General features: G+C 39.1%; 1 protein-coding gene across 1 annotated transcript in view; it reads left to right on the plus strand.

Moving 5' to 3' along the window:
• The first annotated feature begins 3109 nt into the window (after window positions 1-3109).
• The window catches only part of LOC140230085 (serine/threonine-protein kinase SIK1-like), a 42520-nt gene continuing 26968 nt past the window's right edge, over window positions 3110-18661 (plus strand). The window contains exons 1-2 of the mRNA XM_072310293.1: window positions 3110-3168; window positions 3283-3575. Coding sequence (XP_072166394.1) covers window positions 3417-3575 — 159 coding nt within the window. The 5' untranslated portion in view covers window positions 3110-3168; window positions 3283-3416. The remainder of the gene's footprint in view (window positions 3169-3282; window positions 3576-18661) is intronic.

Genomic DNA, 18661 nt, shown 5'->3' on the forward strand with positions numbered 1-18661 from the left:
TATTATTATTATCATCATCATCATCATCATCATTATCATCATCATCATTATCATTATCGTTACTCTTTGTCATATTAATGTTTCAGTCTCGTGAATCCACAAACCTTTCTTTTAGACCATTTCATTCTGCTTAAAATAAAGGAGCGATGGAAGGAAATTCTAAAGCTAGTAAAATCCTCTTATCGGCGTTAAACCTCTGCGTGCCAAATCAATTACTGTATCCATAGTACCTGTTCATAGGTTTGTGTGTATAATTTGAGCATATTAGTCTCATTGGCTCAGAAAGGGTTAAGATACACCCAACTCTGGTGATTACCATACTGAAATAAAATTTAAAGGGATCGTATAGGTTTGGTTGAGACCTAACTTCAGGTTTCTCACATTTTTTTTTTTTTTGGTGAGATAATGAGAAACCTCTTATAAAATATGAAAGAGCATGTACTTCTATGAGAAATTCAACATTTATTTGATAAAAATTGGTTTTGAAATGGCTGAGATATCCAAAAAAGTGTGATTCTAATAAAGTGTGGGACCCACACTTTATTACGATCGCTTTGTTTTACTTTGTTTTTGGATGTTTCAATACTTCCAAACCCGATTTTCATCAAATAAACTTTGAATTCCTCCTAAAATGGTATGCTTTGTACTATATCATGAGTGTTTTCTTGGTATCTCGCAAAAAGTTAAAAGCCCAATTCTCATCTCCACCAATACTGTACCATCCCTTTAATGTAGGCCTACAAGAAAAACACTCAAGGACAATTGGGAGTTTATAATTGCAATTGTTGTTATCTTAATTAGTATCATTATTGTTATTACTCTAATCATGATTGTAGTCATTATCATTATGACATAGCTTGATTATCATGACCCTTTGATAATAATGGCAATGTTGATTTCAACCAACATATTTAATCAAGGTCACATCGGCAATGGCGATCACACACTTACATGCACAGAACGCAGATGGATAATATCTTATTATCAATCACTACTACAACGTACTACTATTACTATGTAGTGGAAGTAGTAGTAGTATAGTAGTAGTAGTAGTAGTAGTAGTAGTAGTAGTAGTAGTAGTAGTAGTAGTAGTAGTAGTAGTAGTAATAGTAGTAGTAGTAGTAGGAGGAGGAGGAGGAGGAGGATGTATAGTAGTAGTAGTAGCAGCAGTATAGCAACAGTAGCAGCAGCAGTTTATAGCACTAGTGTTGCTGGCAGTATGATCGTTTCTATATAACTGATAGTGATTGGATATACAATATTGAAGCGGTATATGGCAGTCTTCAGCACTTCGGCGAACATACATTTTTAATCGAGGTTACATCGGCAACAGCGATCACAGACTCACATAGACAGAAGGATAGATAATAATTTATTGCATTAATGAAGATCGTCAGGTAGTTATAGGACCCACATTTCCATAGGAGAGAACTATACAATAACGATATCCTCACAACAATATCTATATTAACAACAATGACACTGACAAATAGTATTATCAGTATTAAATTTTATCACAACACAGTTGAATTTCTAGACAATCATTATCTTATGATTACTATCATTATAATTAGATTATATCAATTGTGGTGAGAAAAATGATATGAATGATATAACATCATGATGACATAATGGTGATTATAATAATGTAGTTAGTATTAGGCAAATAATAAGCATGAAAAAGAATTGTACGTGTTTGTGGTACTTGTAGTAATCAAATTCATGATTATTCCAGTTGTTGTTATAGCGTTACCAGACTTATATCAACCGATTGTTTCTGTCGCCGTTACACATATGCTGCATTCAAACATATCACCATAGCTTTATAGTAACATGCTGCTTTATAGCCTTAACAATTTCTCTCTCTCTCTCCCCCACGCTGTTTTCCCATTTTTCTTCTTGGGAATATGTATGGTATGTCGCATTCGATTACGTCTTAAATGCATTTGAGTCCATGCAATTCCTAGCTCAGAGAACTGAAGTATGATATTGCGTATGTACATGATGCTGTTAGCCATACATAGCCTTATACAATAGCCGTCATCATTTAATAGCCAATCGACTGTACAATGGGGGGAAAAGCCCCCCCCCCTCCCTCGATTCGAAGCGGGATCTAAACATGCATCATTTCCAGATAAAGTGGTCTATCATGATGTAACGGAAATAGTGTAGCCTCAAGAGCTGTCGCAAGCAGGATGAATTCGAGATTGGGATTTGTAGTGTTCGTGTGTAGGCATTTCATTTGCAGCCGCTCGTGGCTTCATCAATAATATAGCAGCCGTTTGGCCATGTCTACAGATGTTCATTGCGTAATGGGAAGCTGTCGCGATGCAGAAGAGCTTTTCAGCCTTGCAGAAATAACGCGCAGCTTCGCTCTCGTGCTATATTCCTCCGTTATTTTACTCATCATTATTACGTTGTCCGGGCACCGACTTGCGTCACACTTCGCACCGTTGCCATGGATACTAATAGGGCGCGCCACGCGAAGCTCCGCCTCTGCCAGGAAAAAGTGAGGAGCTACGAAGAATGACGTCACAAAATTTTGACGTACGCACAATATAGCGAAGCATTAGTTAGTCACACGAAATTGGTGCTGTAGCACGCGCGCGTACATCTATCTCGGGGGAGAAGAAGTATGGCACGATATGAAATATACTCACTCCGGAATATATGGATGTATTTCGCTGGGCTGGCCCTAGCGAAGAGTGTTAACTACGTTTTTCTCGTAATTTTGGCATGATTTGGACTTTTTAGGAGCTTTGTAGCTCGAGAGTTGAACACCAAGGTCATTGGATGCTCGCTCCACACTTCACATGCTACGGTAGTTAGTTCGTTTGGACACTGCATTGTTTTGTTCTCGTCACAGCGAGTTCAGCTGTTTGTAGTTGTGGACTCACGTATGTGTACACATGTGATCATTGTACTGTGTGGTTGTAACGCCTATTATGGGTTTATCGGTGAAGTAAGTGAATTTACTGACTGAACTGGAGGTGCGTCTTTTACGGAAAGCTTGCATGGGACGTATCAACATCGCGGTAGAATGTGCGAAAAATCGAGGTAACAGGAGGGCTTTTTCGTTATTTGCATACGGGGAAATGTTAAGGAGAGCAGCCGCACCACGTCAGCCGCAGCAAGCTGAAGCCAGCAGCCAACGTAGCAGAACAGTGGGTGAGTGAGCACCAGTATTTGAAAGAGGAGACATACGACCCACCATTTCAGCCAAGCAGCCAGCACCGCTGCGTCCTCTTTTTTTACGCTATTTTTGTTTTGTTTCAATCTCAGAAACCCACACGACCGCTTGGCGTGAATGATGAACATCTGCCCATTGCATGTGCCAGGGAATATAACTCGACATCAGCTTGGAGCAGCTATTGCCCACCACTCGTCCCTCCCATTGCGGGTAGCCTTGCGTGAAGATGGTCGTAATGGAAACGGTGGAATCCCCGACACAGCATTCGCCGAAGCCTCGTCGAGGCCATATCCGCCGTGTCGGGTTCTACGACATCGATCGCACCATCGGCAAGGGAAACTTTGCCGTCGTGAAGCTGGCTCAGCACCGAATTACTAAATCGCAGGTTCGTATATCCGTGATTACATAATAACCAAAGAACATCAGTATTGATCGGCAGTATGAATGCGCCTAAATACAGTCCGGTCTTCCCCTATTGAGTAACCGACACACACGCACCCTCAGTTCACCGAAATTGACGTGCGAGCTAGCTAGAGGTTATTGATGGTATTACTTCACCATCTGTATACATTTGGGTGCCAGCAATAGGGTCACGGAAGTGGTTATCCTTTCGTGGAAGAGTGTGTATAACCTGTTCATGCATTTCTGATCTGTTCTTCTTCTTTTTTAAAGGTTTCGATCATCAATAACATTCAATTTTCATCTAATCATGATGATTATACCTTGTTGACACAGGCAGCTGGTCTGGATAAGGGCTTAAGAAATAGTGATCATATCAACCTGCAACTTTTATTGCCATGAATCATATATATCTCCACATCATGTCTCTTCCTCTGTAGGCCCTACATGTAAATTTCCTACCAAATTAAATACCCCCCCCCCCCCAAAAAAAAAACAACAACAACAAAATCCCAAAACATCCCAAACAACCAAAGCATGTCCATTGGCATTGCTTCAAATCACTTTTAGAGAGCTATACTTGTTTTGTTTGTTCTTTATTTTCATAACAGTAGGTTGATAAACCTGCTTGGTTTTGGCTTTGTGAATGAATGCCAAATATGTATATTGACATGGCAAAGTCCACTACAATCTACCCCAGTATGATATCATTTCATTTAACACGGGCAATAAAATGCACATGTACAATTGTACTTTAGTACTCGTGTGCTAAATGTCGTCGCAAAGTTCAAGATGCGAATTTGCGTGATGATGACAGGAAGGTTTTGAAATGCTGAGCAAACTCAGAGAGGTAATTAACCTTTGATGTGTTTCACTGCAGGAAACTATAAATTGTAATTCTCAGATATCAGATAGTGCATACAAGTACACATTGTAGGTACACCATGTGTAACATGTCTGTTTAATATCTTCTGTTTGCTGAATGGATGAATAGTAAACACAAGATGTGACAGTGCTATAAAAGATTATAGCTTTTACTCTGGAGTATATTCAATCCGGGCTTTTTCTGCCCTGATCCTGATGACTATATTTGGAATATATATAGAATGAACCATGTGAACACAGTTTCTGTGGCAGGAGTAGAGCAATGTCTAATAATCGGCTCTGTATAGGGTTTTTTCAGATTAATTGCTACTCACAGAGTAAAGATTGTTGTAACTTCTTTGTGTAATGTTTTACCCCTCCAACTGCCTCTGGAAGGGAAGGAGTTGTACATAAAAGCTATCAGTAATTGGTTTTGAACACTGCTCTCCACTATGAATCCAGCAAACAATGACAAAGTGTTTTCTTTCTAGACCTTTTAAATTATAATACCATGTACAAATGTATGGAAACATACAACTTCAGACCCCACCCCTTCCTAAAGAATCCAATGATCTTGATATAAACTGTAGAAAACAAAGAAAAAGCATTCTTCTCACAGGCATTGTGTCTAAAGAGAAAGAGAAATCATGTGTCTTCCAAATGTTCAGAGTTAGTGATATGACATCTCTTCCAAGAGATAAGTTTATATGCTATGGACTTCATGTTATGGATTTTGTGTGTATGCTCCATGGCATTTATTGTCCAAAGCAAACATTTTCCAATGATTCTATAGCGCAGATCAAGATTGTGCTGGGTTTCTGCACAGATGAATTTTCTAACTTTGGTAATTTGTGAGGTTTTGTTGTTTTTTCCATGGATACATTTCTTGATGGCAGGTTTGGTTTATATATTCAACTACTGGGTCACGTGATAGGGAAGTGTTGTAGTTTTTCTCTATAAAATTGCACTTGTTCTGCATTGCATTTTTTTTTTTTTTACTCCAATGAGAAGAATGATGAGTGCTGTTTGGTCTCACATGAAGTCACAACAAGTTTTAATACGATCTACTAATAGCCATTAATGGACAGTAATCACCATTTTGTGTGTGACAGTACCACAATATTGTCAGGGTCATATGTTTTCCACAAAGCTTTTTTTTTTTTTTTTTTTTTTTTTAATGTACATCTTTATCATAAGAGCGATGGCATTACCAGGTCCTGGCTTTTAATGGCTACATGCCCAGAATATTTGTTTGTTTCTATATTTAGATGGAAGATGTTGCATGCTTCATTTCTTATGACAGATACAGATGCCAACAGACAGTATATTTGTCATGCATTTCTATTGCAGTGAGATGAGACTTGCTCAATTGTGTACCAGTGTACATGTAGGCCTGAAATGTATTGTAGGAACCTACAGTGTACATGTTCATGTACATGTATATATTGATGTGGTAAAAAATAGCAAATTACAATGTACTACACAGTTTCCACTCACTGTATGCTGAATTGTTGATGCCAGTATATGCAAAATTGAAAGAAAACTTGTCAGAAATGTACATGTACAATGTACTAAAGATTGTTCTGGCAAAAAAGAAAAAAGAAAAAAAAAAGAATACAAGTCTATAGGAAACCATATTACACAAGTAGGGCCTTGCATTATTGTATTTACAGTAGAGAATGATGTCCAATGTTTGAAATTTTGTTAGAGTGCAAGGTTTTTTCCTGTATTTACTGTCCCTTTAAAATGCTTTGTGTTGACATCATCTTTGAGCAATATCTGAAGTTGTGCGAAGTAGAAGACCTGGTGCATTTCCTGAACTGTGCTTGGGGCTTGTCAGGGCAGCAAAGCTAAGCTTGAATGTATTATGAGGATGAATTCCAGCATCCCCAAGAGTAGAGTCCAAGCATGGAGGTGCGTTTTATCTCCCTGGACCAAGCAAACATTAGAATGAGAACCCTTTGTGCGCTTTAAGTGTCAATTACGCCTATAGCACAGAAAACCCAATGACATTGTACATTCTCTCTGTAGTTCCTGACAGAGAAACAGTTGAAGGTACTGTTTACCATTGGGAGCAGTGATTTAAAAATGTTCAAGATACCACATTTGATGCATATGTAGGCCTATAGGCCAGTTGTATTGATCACAAAACATCCTACATTGTACCAACAATATAAAAATTTTGCAATAAAGCCTAAAATATACAGAAGATATCACTGTTTTTCTCAATAAACCATAATTGTAGATGGTTTATTCAAGAAACAATTTTACATGTAACTATTCTTCACATTTTGTATACAATACAGAATACCTAACATTGATTATACTAATTTTTATACTGATTTTTTTATATTGGTTGTTTCTATCCCTAACTCACATTTTAGAACTATTTTTAAGCACTGAAGTTGGATGTTTGTTTAAAACTGCAAAATAATGATAATGATACCTTTAAGTTCCTCCTCTTCTGTAACCACCACCACCACCACCACCACCACCACCCCCTCATCACCACCAGTGCCACCAGGACTCTTTTAGGGGCCTGGATCTGTGACCTTTGCCTTCTGAAGGATCCAAGGTCCTCCTGGTAGGAGGGAAAGGGGGGGGGGGGGGGAGGAGGGAGGGGCAGGGCTGGTTAGCGCATGACGTCAAACGAATGAATGCGAGCACCTTCAGGATTGCATTTGGGCATTCATGCAGCTTGCGTCCTCCCAATAAGGGTAGTGCATGACTCTGTGTTTGTGTGTGTTGTGTGTGTATACACCATGTTCACTGCCACCACTGATGTTGTGGAGCTGCAATGGTACGCTGGCTGACAGCCGCCCATCCTGGCCTAAAGATCAAAGTGTCACTCAGTCAGTGATTGCTGGATCTTGAAGTCCTGGTTTTGGCACATTATGTAGGCCCTACATTGCAGAATATGTGTATTTGTATCTGCATTGTAGCTCAGGGCATTTTGTACCATATACAATACATGTACACTGTAGAGATATCTTATACATTGTGAAAAACAAGTCATCATACTGGGATATATGTACATATATTTATATTTTTCTTTTTTAAAACAAATTTTCTTGTCTTCTATGGAATGGACACCAATTACGGTACATTGTAGGTGTACAGGGAAGGACGCACTGGTAGTAAAATGATTGAACTACAGTTGTAATAATAAGTGACTTCAGTGATCAGGGTTGTTGTTGTTGTTGTTGTGGCCGATAATACAACTTGTAGCATACTTTTCAAGAAATCTCTGCTATTTAAATACAATGGTTGAAGCCAAATCTGTTTTTAGTTGCAACCACCTGTGTATGAAACCAGTTTGTACTTTTTGTATGTTATCAACGCTCACTTGATTTGGGTTCACTTGATGAACCCACATAATACCAAATCTCCTCAGAGGGTGCATCCTCAAAATTCTTACCATGTAGTACTCAGTGGTAGATCAGATCAGGGAGGTGGGCAGTGTTCCACCTCCCTGCATGGTCACAGTACTGGCGGGTATGATATACAAGTACGCAGTTTGTATGGCTACATGTAGGCCTGTGTACACCATCTCGTAAACACAGACAATATATTGTATACGCCATATATTTTGTGAGTCTAAATTTTCGCGAATCGGGAATTCCCAACGATTTCGCGAGTGGTTAAATTCGCGACCGTGGAATCCTGTAATGAACGGAGGAGTGTATACACATACGTCGCATTCACAGCGGAATCAGAGTCAATATTTTTGCGTGTCTTTAATTTCGCAGTAGCACCTGACTCGTGAAATTTGTGAAAATAAAAACCTTGCAAAATATTCGCCGTATACAGTATTGCACTATGACTTATGAAATTGTTGAGGAATGTTCACCCTCTGACTGCTTTCTACAGTGAAAAAAGGTCCTTTCTTACAACTAGATACAGCAGCTGAAAATGGAATGGCTTGGTCTTCGAGCTAAACTTGGAGATCTTATCAAGCCAATACACAGGCCTTATTGCATTGATCACTCAATGCAATATTCTTCTATGTCATTTCCCGTGAATTATGTAAACTATATGTCTTTATGTTATACAACATACAATTGTAGGCCTATTCTTCTGAGTAGATTGTACATTACTGGTGTTCGCAGCTAAGAAGATGCATCCTGTGAGGAAAAAGTAATGTTTGTCTCGCCGCTAAAGAGGACCGTGGCGAATATAAACTGCCCGTCGGTCATGTGATGAGTCACAGCCCCTTAGGCACCTTTTGTTGTATCCCTGGAATCTCCAATAAAGAAAGGATCCGCCTGGAGGTCCCACCCCAGGAGGTCCATACTTAAACGGTGATTAAGAAGTTTATCGAAGCAGGACGGTCACAAAGGTGGAGCTAAAGCTCACAGGGATGTCAGTGGGGGAGGCGGATTTACCCCTGCAATAGTCAATTTCTTGTTCACTCAACCAAAAGGAAGATAAAGTAAAAGACCAAACTCATCATAGAAGCTAAATCAAAGTATCCATTTATGCTTTCAACTATCCCAGTGTTCACCAACTGCTAACCCTGGATCAAGAGAACATTGCAGTGGTTGGTACACGTACCAGAGTATACAGTACATAAACTGTCAAATGCGTGAAGCTCCACTTGCCAATCTCAAAGTTTTACTAATAATAGCACTTGAGAAAATGCTGTAGAACAGACCAGACAGATTCTTGATTAATTATGAAGCTCACATTCAGAGATGTTCAATGTACATGCTGTATGTAAAGAGCAATATATCTACATTGTACATGTAGCTCTTGGTTTTTGACGTGCACTGTACATGGATTGGGCCCTAGTTACATTTTGACATTCTACACAAATGTGTTGATGTGTGGGCAGTAAAGGATGATTTGAGAAAACCTTTATGGTATTTGGGTGAGTGGGTTGTCATCTTAGTGAGGATAAATCTTGACAAAGTGCAGGAATTTGCTAAAACCCTTCGTTTGATAACATACTCCTACAATCTTATTGTCAATATTTCCTGGAATCTTTGAAGGTTTATTGACAGCGAGGAATAAACATATATTGTAGGCCTATAGATCTTGAGGGCGTACGGGTACAACTGAGCAAGAAGAATGAAGTTTCTAAGACAGGGCTCTGCTGTGAAAAAGGTTGACTGCACAACAGTGTGTGTACATGTATTAAGGGGGCAAAATACTGTAATTATTCCATTCTCAGTTGGTATAGCGGCTGTGTGTTGAAAGGTTTGGACAGAAACACATAACATCCTGTCTGAGTCTGATAGTGGTTGTGTGTGCTCAGGGTTTGACTAGTAACACCTCACTATCACTTTTAGCAATTACCCAACGAAAGCACACTCTCGATGTCTTGTGGAAAAGGGCTTCTTTTGTCGATTTACAGTGGACAACTGACAGTCTCCTAAACTGAAAGCTGTTGTAGTTTGCCCAGGATTTTACAGGAAGGTTTTAAGGTGCCAGAGTCCATGCATTTGCAATTTATCTAGGCCCTTAATGAATTCTGCGCAGTATCGGATTTCATGATTACTAATTATGTTTCCCTACAATTGTATTTTCTCTCTCTAGAAACATTTGATTAAAGGAAGTTTTGTGGTATTTGATCTTACCTTTAAAAGTACAAATGTACAGTAAGTGCCACCTGCTAAAAGGCTGTCTTTTCTTCCCAACCTTACAAGAAAACCATGCTTTAGATTGGAGGGCATGCAGTACATGTACGCCATATTGTCCATGACACATACACATACAGTAATTATAAGCTGTTATTTTTGCAAGGGTTTAATTTTCGCGAATTTCATGAATCACTGATGCCAATTTAACAAAATGCAAAAATATTGTCATGCGCTACAATATATTGTGACCTTGGTGTCGATTCATGAAAACAACACCTCTTGAAAATGTGTGTGATCTCCTCATTTGTCAAAATATCTGCATGCTAAAATAACAGCTTATATAATTGTATATTGAGGGAATTTATCCTGGATAAGAGAAATACAGAGTGGTAGATTGAGAGAGAGAGAGAAATAAAGTGTAGAGGGAGAGGGGAAGAATGGTGGGATGGGAATTGTGGGTTTATGTGTGTAAGTGTGTGTGTGTATTCTAATGTGCTGAGAGATAGATGGACAGATAGAAAGATAGTAAGATATAGGTGAATAAATGGGTGAAGAAAGGAAAACATTTAAATGGAGGAAGAAGTTCAGAAAGAGTATACAGCATATTGTATAGTAATATATGTTTGTATATAGACTTTTAAATACGCCGTAGATACAGATATATAATGAGAAAGAGAGAAATAAAGGCCGGGGGGGGGGGGGGGGGAGGGGGTAGAGGGAGGCAGAAGGAGGAATGTGTGTGTGTGTGTGTGTGTGTGTGTGTGTGTGTGATAATTATATAGTTTGAGAGAGAGAAGAGAGAAGACTGACAGAAAGATAATTGGGAGGTAGTAGGAGGTACAATATGTAGTAGGAGGGGAAAAGAATGCACATAGTGTGTAGGCCTATATGATGGTATGACAAATAGAAGGATGGATAGATAGATACGTGTAGGCAAGAAAAGAGAAAGGAAAAAGAAAGGGACAGGGAGTAACATGGTTTTGCTATCATCAGGTTGAAGAGGGGAATGTGTGACGTCAGGCAGATGGCCAATTTAGGCCCAGCCCATTCTTGTGGCACCCACACCAGGCCAGTGCCTGCGACCTCTAACCTCTGCGCAATGAAATCTGTTGGGGTCTGTGATGATGGTCCGGTAGAATTCTTCCCGGTGCGTGCTTCAGTTCGTTTGTCTCCGTAGAGATAGTTTCGTGTCGTCCTGTGTTACATTGTAGTTACAGACTGACATTAGGACATAGGCCTATATGTCAACAATGTCTAGTTTTCTTGACCAGTTTAACTCGTTAAGGACGGGCTGATTTTGCTACAACGCACATTTTCCATATATACAATGTACACCTGCATCAGTATGCTCGGGGCTCATCCTCAACGGGTTAAAAGTGCTGAATATCTGTCCACTGGTCATTGGTCGTGCTCATTGGATGTAATGAACGTCTGTGCAGCTATTTGTTCTTGCTGATCAGAATGTGAAATATGGGAGACTCTGAACTTTGCACCCAATTATTTACACTTTTAATCAAGTCTTGTCTATTGTTGTCATGGTGATGTGGTAGATTAGACTAAAAATGCTAATAGGCCTATGGTCTACTTTTGCTGGTCAAAGCACTTCAGTGCATGCAAAAGGTCGACTGAGGGCACAGAGGCCCTTCTGACAGATAATCCCTTCCATTCCAAGGAGGATAATTTTGTTAGATGAAATCTTGAGCATTCCCTTGGGGTAGTGATGAGTCTGGAGGAGGGAGAATGGCCCTCTATGGGGGAGAGATCCAGTCTTTAGTTTAAATCACTTGATTTGATTTGATTTAATTCATTTGATTCATTTGAATATTCTCTCTGTGGCATCGCTGTTCAATTCCTTATTTTCTGTATCATGACTCGTTATATAATGTATGGTTATTTTTCATACAGTTTCAACATTGTATTGTCATTACACATACACGTAATGCTTTGACATAATCACATGTGCCAGTCTTTGGTATTTTTTTTTTGTGTGTTATCTTCAGTGAGATTAGGATCCTGTTTGAGTGTTTTACACAATGACCAGTAATGATTATGCAGGTTGCGTGCGCGGACATTGATTCCTCCCCTTTTTTTTCAACTCATACCCTCCTCCTCCTCCTCCTCCTCTTCCTCCCCCCCCCCCAAAAAAAAACAACAACCCCAAATAAACAAACTGAAAGGTTGATGGACCCTTATGCTGAACTGTGGTCAGATCTGACAAACATGTTTACAAGCAGACTGAGAGGACGGAGGAGTGAGCGTCATTCATATTTCTAAGGAACGAATGTCCCTGTGAGCTAATGCATTCTGAACAGCCTGTGCATGATAGTCTTCTTTCCAGACTATTACAGATTTTTTTTTTTGTTGTTGCCAATACTCCCCCCCCCCATAAAAATCCCCACATGTACTGGACATCAGATAGCAAGAGATAGAGAGGGAGAGAGGGAGAGAGAGCTGAGTGAAAATATAGAAGCTCCCTGTCTTGAGCCCTCTGCTAGAAAGTTATTTAAAAAGGAGGCAATTTGCGTCAGAGCGTGTCAAATTTTAGCTCAAGCTTCCTCCCTGTGTGGCAGTCAGTATCAGGCATTGGTTTCCTTTATTCTCTTTGGATGCCTATGGCTTCTTCTACGCACCTATAAAAAGACAGATTTTTTTTTTTTTCAGGTAGATAGGTAGATGCTATGTCTGCACCAAGAAAGTGGATGTTTTGATGTGAAATTGATTGTTTTGAAACGTGATCACAACATGGACTGTCATTTATTTAGCTTCACTAAATCTTTTTCTTTCTTCACCTACAGACAGAGAGATGTCCTTAGTCGCGTGATGTCTTGCCAGAAGGATTTCTTCTGTGTAAACCTTAGTCTTCATTCCAGGCTATCACCTTTTGGGAAAAGATTTAAATACTGTACCCTTCAGATGAAGAAACTTGAACTCAGACTGTGATATTGATTCATAGATCTTAGGGACGGACTGAATTGCTACAACACGCATTTCCCATAGACACTGGGCTGATTATACTCAGGACTCATCCTGAATGGGTTAATGGTGCATTCATACCCCAGATGTTGATAAGCTACACTTTCATGAAAGATTAACCAATTATGCATAGGAAGAAAAAAAAAAGGTATGAAAGAAAATATGAAGGAAGCAAGGAAGGAATATGAAATAGAAAAGAAGGAGAAGGTGAAAAAAAAAGGAAGAAATGAGAGAGATGAAGAAATGAAGCAGTATTAGTAGAATTTATAGTGATGAGAAGAAGCAAAAACACACACACACAAAATAGTCCAAGCCTGAGACTGAGGCTACAGCTGCGATGATTATGCTTGTCCATGTATGAACCTATCCAAGGTTTTCAAGACATTGTTCCAGGCCGTATTGTATGATGAGCAATGACGTCAGGCCTGCCACAGGCATGACCCTCCGTGAGGTCAACTTGCTTTGTCCTCCGCTCGCACAACTTCCTGAGTCCGCAACCCTGCCTCATTCTTGGCAGATGACGGCAATAATGTATTGACTATGGTGAGTGTATGCGTGTGTCTGTATGATTGAAAATATACCTTGAATTGCAATACATTGCCATTGGAAGCAGTTGCAATTTTAGTAATAAATGGTTTTATACTGCTTTGTCTCTCTCTTGCCAAGAACATTTACAATATGTTCCATCCAGGATGTTGAGAATGAGTACTGATGATTTACTTTTCATAGAAGAGTAAAAGCTTTTCACAATTTTTTAATGGATTAATATGACTTCAGTGTACATGTAGAGATACATGTATATGATGTAGGAATGCTTTCTGAATAATATTCAGATTGATCTTGAAATTGAAAACTTTCATCATGTGATATCAAAAGTTGTTTAAAGGGAATTATGGAAGATGGCAATATGTGTGTGTGTGTGTGTGTGCGTGTGAAGAAAGATTTCTAAACTGACAATGTAATGATTGACTTGTGAGAGAGAATTTAGAAAAACAAAATACATGTTGATTGGACAGAAAAGGTATCAAATGTGAAGACAGAAAAAAGTAAGGAGCACAGAGAGGGTTATGGACAGGGAGTATGGGAGAGGTTTTTTTCTTCTTTTTTTTTTTGGGGGGGGGATGGTGAAAGGAAAGTCCAGAAATCAATACATGCTGTAGAGTATAGGAAGTGTTTGACGTACTTTCCTGTGCGAAAGTAAATACTCCAAAATAGATTTTTTTCTCCCTTCAAATCTGATGAAAGCTGTGGCGATTGTGAAACATTGAACCAGAAGCAGTGGTTTGTTTTTGTGCATGCCTGCTTTAGAATTCAAGAAAGGGAAGGGGAGGGGGGAGGGGTTAGAATCCAGGAGGAGGAAGAAGATGTAGTAGAAGTAGAGGAGAAGAGACTAAAACAGCGTGGCAAGCTTCTGAGATTATGGTGCAAATCTCGGCAGTAGAGGGCTTGCGATTCAGGGAAGCGTCGCAATGATCGGCGTGATTGGTTGCCGTCCTCACGTCACGGGGGCATACTAATTGATGGTTTCACCGTCAGGACCGAAAGCCCCCAGCCTCCCGCTGCATACAAGGCAGACTTCCTATGACGTCAGTGTGGCGCCTCGCCAACCTGGCTGGAGATATGCAAGCCCCCCCCCCCCCCCCCATCCTCTCCTTCTCATCCCTCCAACCCCCCCCCCCCATCACTCTGCATCGTCTCAATCCAAGGCATTCACGTGGGCTCGCCAAATAGCTCTCCTCGCTTTAAAGGGATCGTACAGTTATGGTTGAGACCTAATTTCAGGTTTCTAACATTTTTTTGTGAAATAATGAGAAACCTCTTATGAAATATGAAAGAGTATGTAATTCTGTGAGGAATTCAACATTTATTTGATGAAAATTAGTTTTGAAATGGCTGAGATATCCAAAAAAGAGTGATTCTAATAAAGTGTGGGACCCACACTTTATTACGATCGCTTTGTTTTACTTTGGTTTTTGGATGTTTCAGTCGTTCCAAACCTGATTTTCATCAAATAAACCTTGAATTCCTCTTGGAATGGTATGCTTTGTACTATATCATAACTTAAGTGTTTTCTTGGTGTCTTGCAAAAAGTTAAAAGCCCAATTCTCATCTCCACCAATACTGTACCATCCCTTTAAGCAGGGTGCTGACTGCCGTTTGTTGCCACACATACATTCACTCCTGTAGGCACATAAACGCTAGTAACAATATGAGGTACCTACACTGTACATACATTCTTTCTTGTGTTATCATTCATCATACTTTGTATTGAATGCATTGTGTTTTTATTTGCAGTATCGAAGGTCTATGGTTGTAATTCTATGTTTCATTTCCTAGAAGACCTTGGCCTTCAATATCATACCTTTGTTCAATTCATACCAATCACCTTTATATTTCTGTGTTAACAGTGTTATATTCCTATGTATTTGAATGATTCATGGTTAATTGCCTCATAAAAAAAGAAAGAAAGAAAGAAAAGACTCATTTGTGTACATTCAGAATGTCACATCATAAAAGTGCATCATTGTACGACCTAGACATTGTTCTTATGTGGGTGTCTGAGTGTTGGAAATAGATAAAAAGAAGAAGTTTAAGTTCGTTGTGATTTATCATGTGTCCATAGGGATTCAGTCTCATATTCAATTTACATTGTAAAGTATCCATAAACCAAGATGCAAAAATGTACGGTATACATATTAAATAGTAGATTGGGAATGATTAGTAGCCATTGAGGATGTATTTATATTGAACCCTTGGGCCCCTTAGCATAAAGTGTCATGATTTTGCATACATTGCCATGGTTACTGCCACTTTATTGCCTGGTGTCCACCACTTGGTACTATACAGGGGAGTTGTATTATACCAACAAAGTTCATGAAACCAGCCAGGGTCTGTCGTTCCCAAATATGGCTTGGACATGTCATACCATGTGTCAAAACATCTGACCAATGTTTTGCTGGTATAGGAGATTCTCCCTTGTGACATCACGGTAACGGAAGAGACTTGTGATGCGTGCATAGATAGAAACATATTGTATATATAAAATGGCTGAGATTCCAAATCAGGTATAGATCGCAGCAAATATCGGGAGGTATTTTTAGCAGGCAGGCAGGCCACGAATAGACAGGCAGGAATAAAAAGTCTTGTCTCTTGGCTGACTCGGGCTTATTTTTAGTGACCATGTACGCACAACACTTGCGCTGACGAGAGGGTAATGCGTGGAGACATCTGGTTGCTGTAGTTGCTATGTAGCGAGGCGCTTGCACTCGGCTTAGCATTGTATTCAGAGATGCTTTGAAACTAATTTTGTCTGCCGTTGACGCAAGCCAGTGCCACACTGGATAAAGAAAAGTTACTCAAATGTACCTACTTCACATGGATTTATTTGTCTGTTTGTTTGTTTGTTTTTTGTTGTTTTTTCCTTTAAAATGCTTGCTGTAATCACGAATCGGTGTTTACTTTTTGTTTGGATCCATATTTGGATGGTTAATTGATAAATTAATGTATATTACAATTTTTGTATTTATGTATTTTTATTTTCTTTCTATATATAGGTCCTACCTCTATGTTTGTATCAGTATGTGATTACTTTTCAGTGATCCATTCATTCATGGACATGTTTATAATCTGCTGATATGTCATTGACTTTTAGTGACTATAATACTGCATTTGCAAGTATTTTTATTTCTCTGTGACAACCAAAATGTAAAGAAAGCCTTGTTTGTGAGTAAAGAGATAGATTAATGGCATTCATTGAGAATTGAGGATCCTAGAAAGTTTCTGAAGAAATTAAAAACTTTTCAAGAACACTTTGAAAAAAAAACCACTCCAACAGAAAGTGCAATTTTTGTACATGTTGCCGGCATAATGGTAAACTATATGTGGTTTCCATGACTACGAGGCAAGCCCCAAAAAGAGAGCTTAAGATCCAAAGTACCCATCCATCCATTCACTTAAAATGCTTCAACAGTAGAATGCAGGAATAAACCAAGTCAAGGTAAAACCACAAGACAATCTTCCACGCACACTATGTACTCACCTGCTGTCTGGTGTCAATCACCCAAGGTTTCTTTGCCATGTTTTGTTTTGTCTCTAACTAACGGTGTACGTCATTCTCTCCCTGAAGTACACTGCACATTGCACCTTAGATAATCCCATGCAATCATGTCATTCAGAGTGAACTCTGGACACACTTTTGTTGGATTCATACAACAAATTGATGTCATTACTTCAGTATCCATGAAGGCTCTGCTACACATGCTAGAAGAAAGTAGAAGGAATTACACAGCATTACCTAGTTCTTTTAAAAAAAGTTTTGATTATTACTGTATCTTCCATATATAGAGTACTACACTGTACATGCATTACTATCAGAAGTGAGTGGGTTCAACTACAATTGTAGGATTCGTTGTTGTGAGGTTTCCCATGGATCAGCTTGAGTTTGGAGCGTTAATCCTTAAACACTCCCTAGGCAAAGACTACACTATTTTAGAATGTCACCACCGTTTTTAAAAATTAAATCAGCTCACCAGTGGAACCGACTGAATCGTGAGTATCGCGAGAGCCGAGAGATAAGGTCACTCTAAGGCCTCTAGCGGGCAATGTTTGTCCATTTCTCAGAAGAGGAATGCCAGTGAATGTAATCACTTTCTGCAGGAGAAAAGACGAGGTTTCGCAGAAAATGATCCAGTTTTGGACACTTATGAATCTCTATCCACTAGCTCTCCATCATTCCCCTGACACACACAGCCTCCTCCTCCTCCTCCTCCTCTCCCACAGTCAGCATCAATACCCTTAATGCTCCTCACTATGCTTTCCATCTTTTTAACATTATTATCATTTCAAAGAGGTTTTAAAAAGCAAGATCACAGCCTCGTTGACAAAGACCACAATTTCAGGAGTGGTTACTGAATTTTGTTGATGACATGTTCAAGATTTAAGCTTTGAGATTATCTATTGTCTGATAAAGTAAATACAGAAATTTGCTCTCCACTGGCATAAAAAAAAAGACATAGTACTCAGCAAACTGACAAAATCATTGTCAAATGATTGAACAACAGATGATATTCACATATATACATAAATTGGAGATGAAAATGAAAGGGAAAATATAATATGTGAAAGTTTATAGATAAGAGTGAGGAAAATAAGAAAAGACTAAAAGTATTGACTGTTTTTTTTTTTTGGGGGGGGGGGGGGATCATGAATAGCGAGAAATGACCGACTGTTAAAAATATACCTGCAATGTACTGGCATTGAAATTGTTAACCCGTTGAGGACGGACTGATTTTGCTTCAACACGCATTTTCCATAGACACCTGCCCGAGTATACTCGGGACTTGTCCTCAACGGGTTAAAACTTTCTTGATTTTGAACAGTGTGAATTAAAGTAAAATTTTGTGCGGCATAAAGTCTCATTTACAAAATTGTAGCATTGGAAGTAAAAAAAAAAAAAAGGTACATATGAGGTATATTTTTGGATGGGGTAAATTATTCTCACGGTAGATCAAGAGGAGATTATGGGATTGTGTTACTATCGTACTTCACGCGAGCTATTATACTTATCCAAGTGGATGACCGATCAATTCTCCTTCTTGCGTCACTAGCAAAGCGACAGATATGCCTTTCCGTGATTTATTTTTTCCATTTGCAT

This window comes from Diadema setosum, chromosome 6, assembly GCF_964275005.1.
Source record: "Diadema setosum chromosome 6, eeDiaSeto1, whole genome shotgun sequence".
Classification (NCBI taxonomy): domain Eukaryota; kingdom Metazoa; phylum Echinodermata; class Echinoidea; order Diadematoida; family Diadematidae; genus Diadema; species Diadema setosum.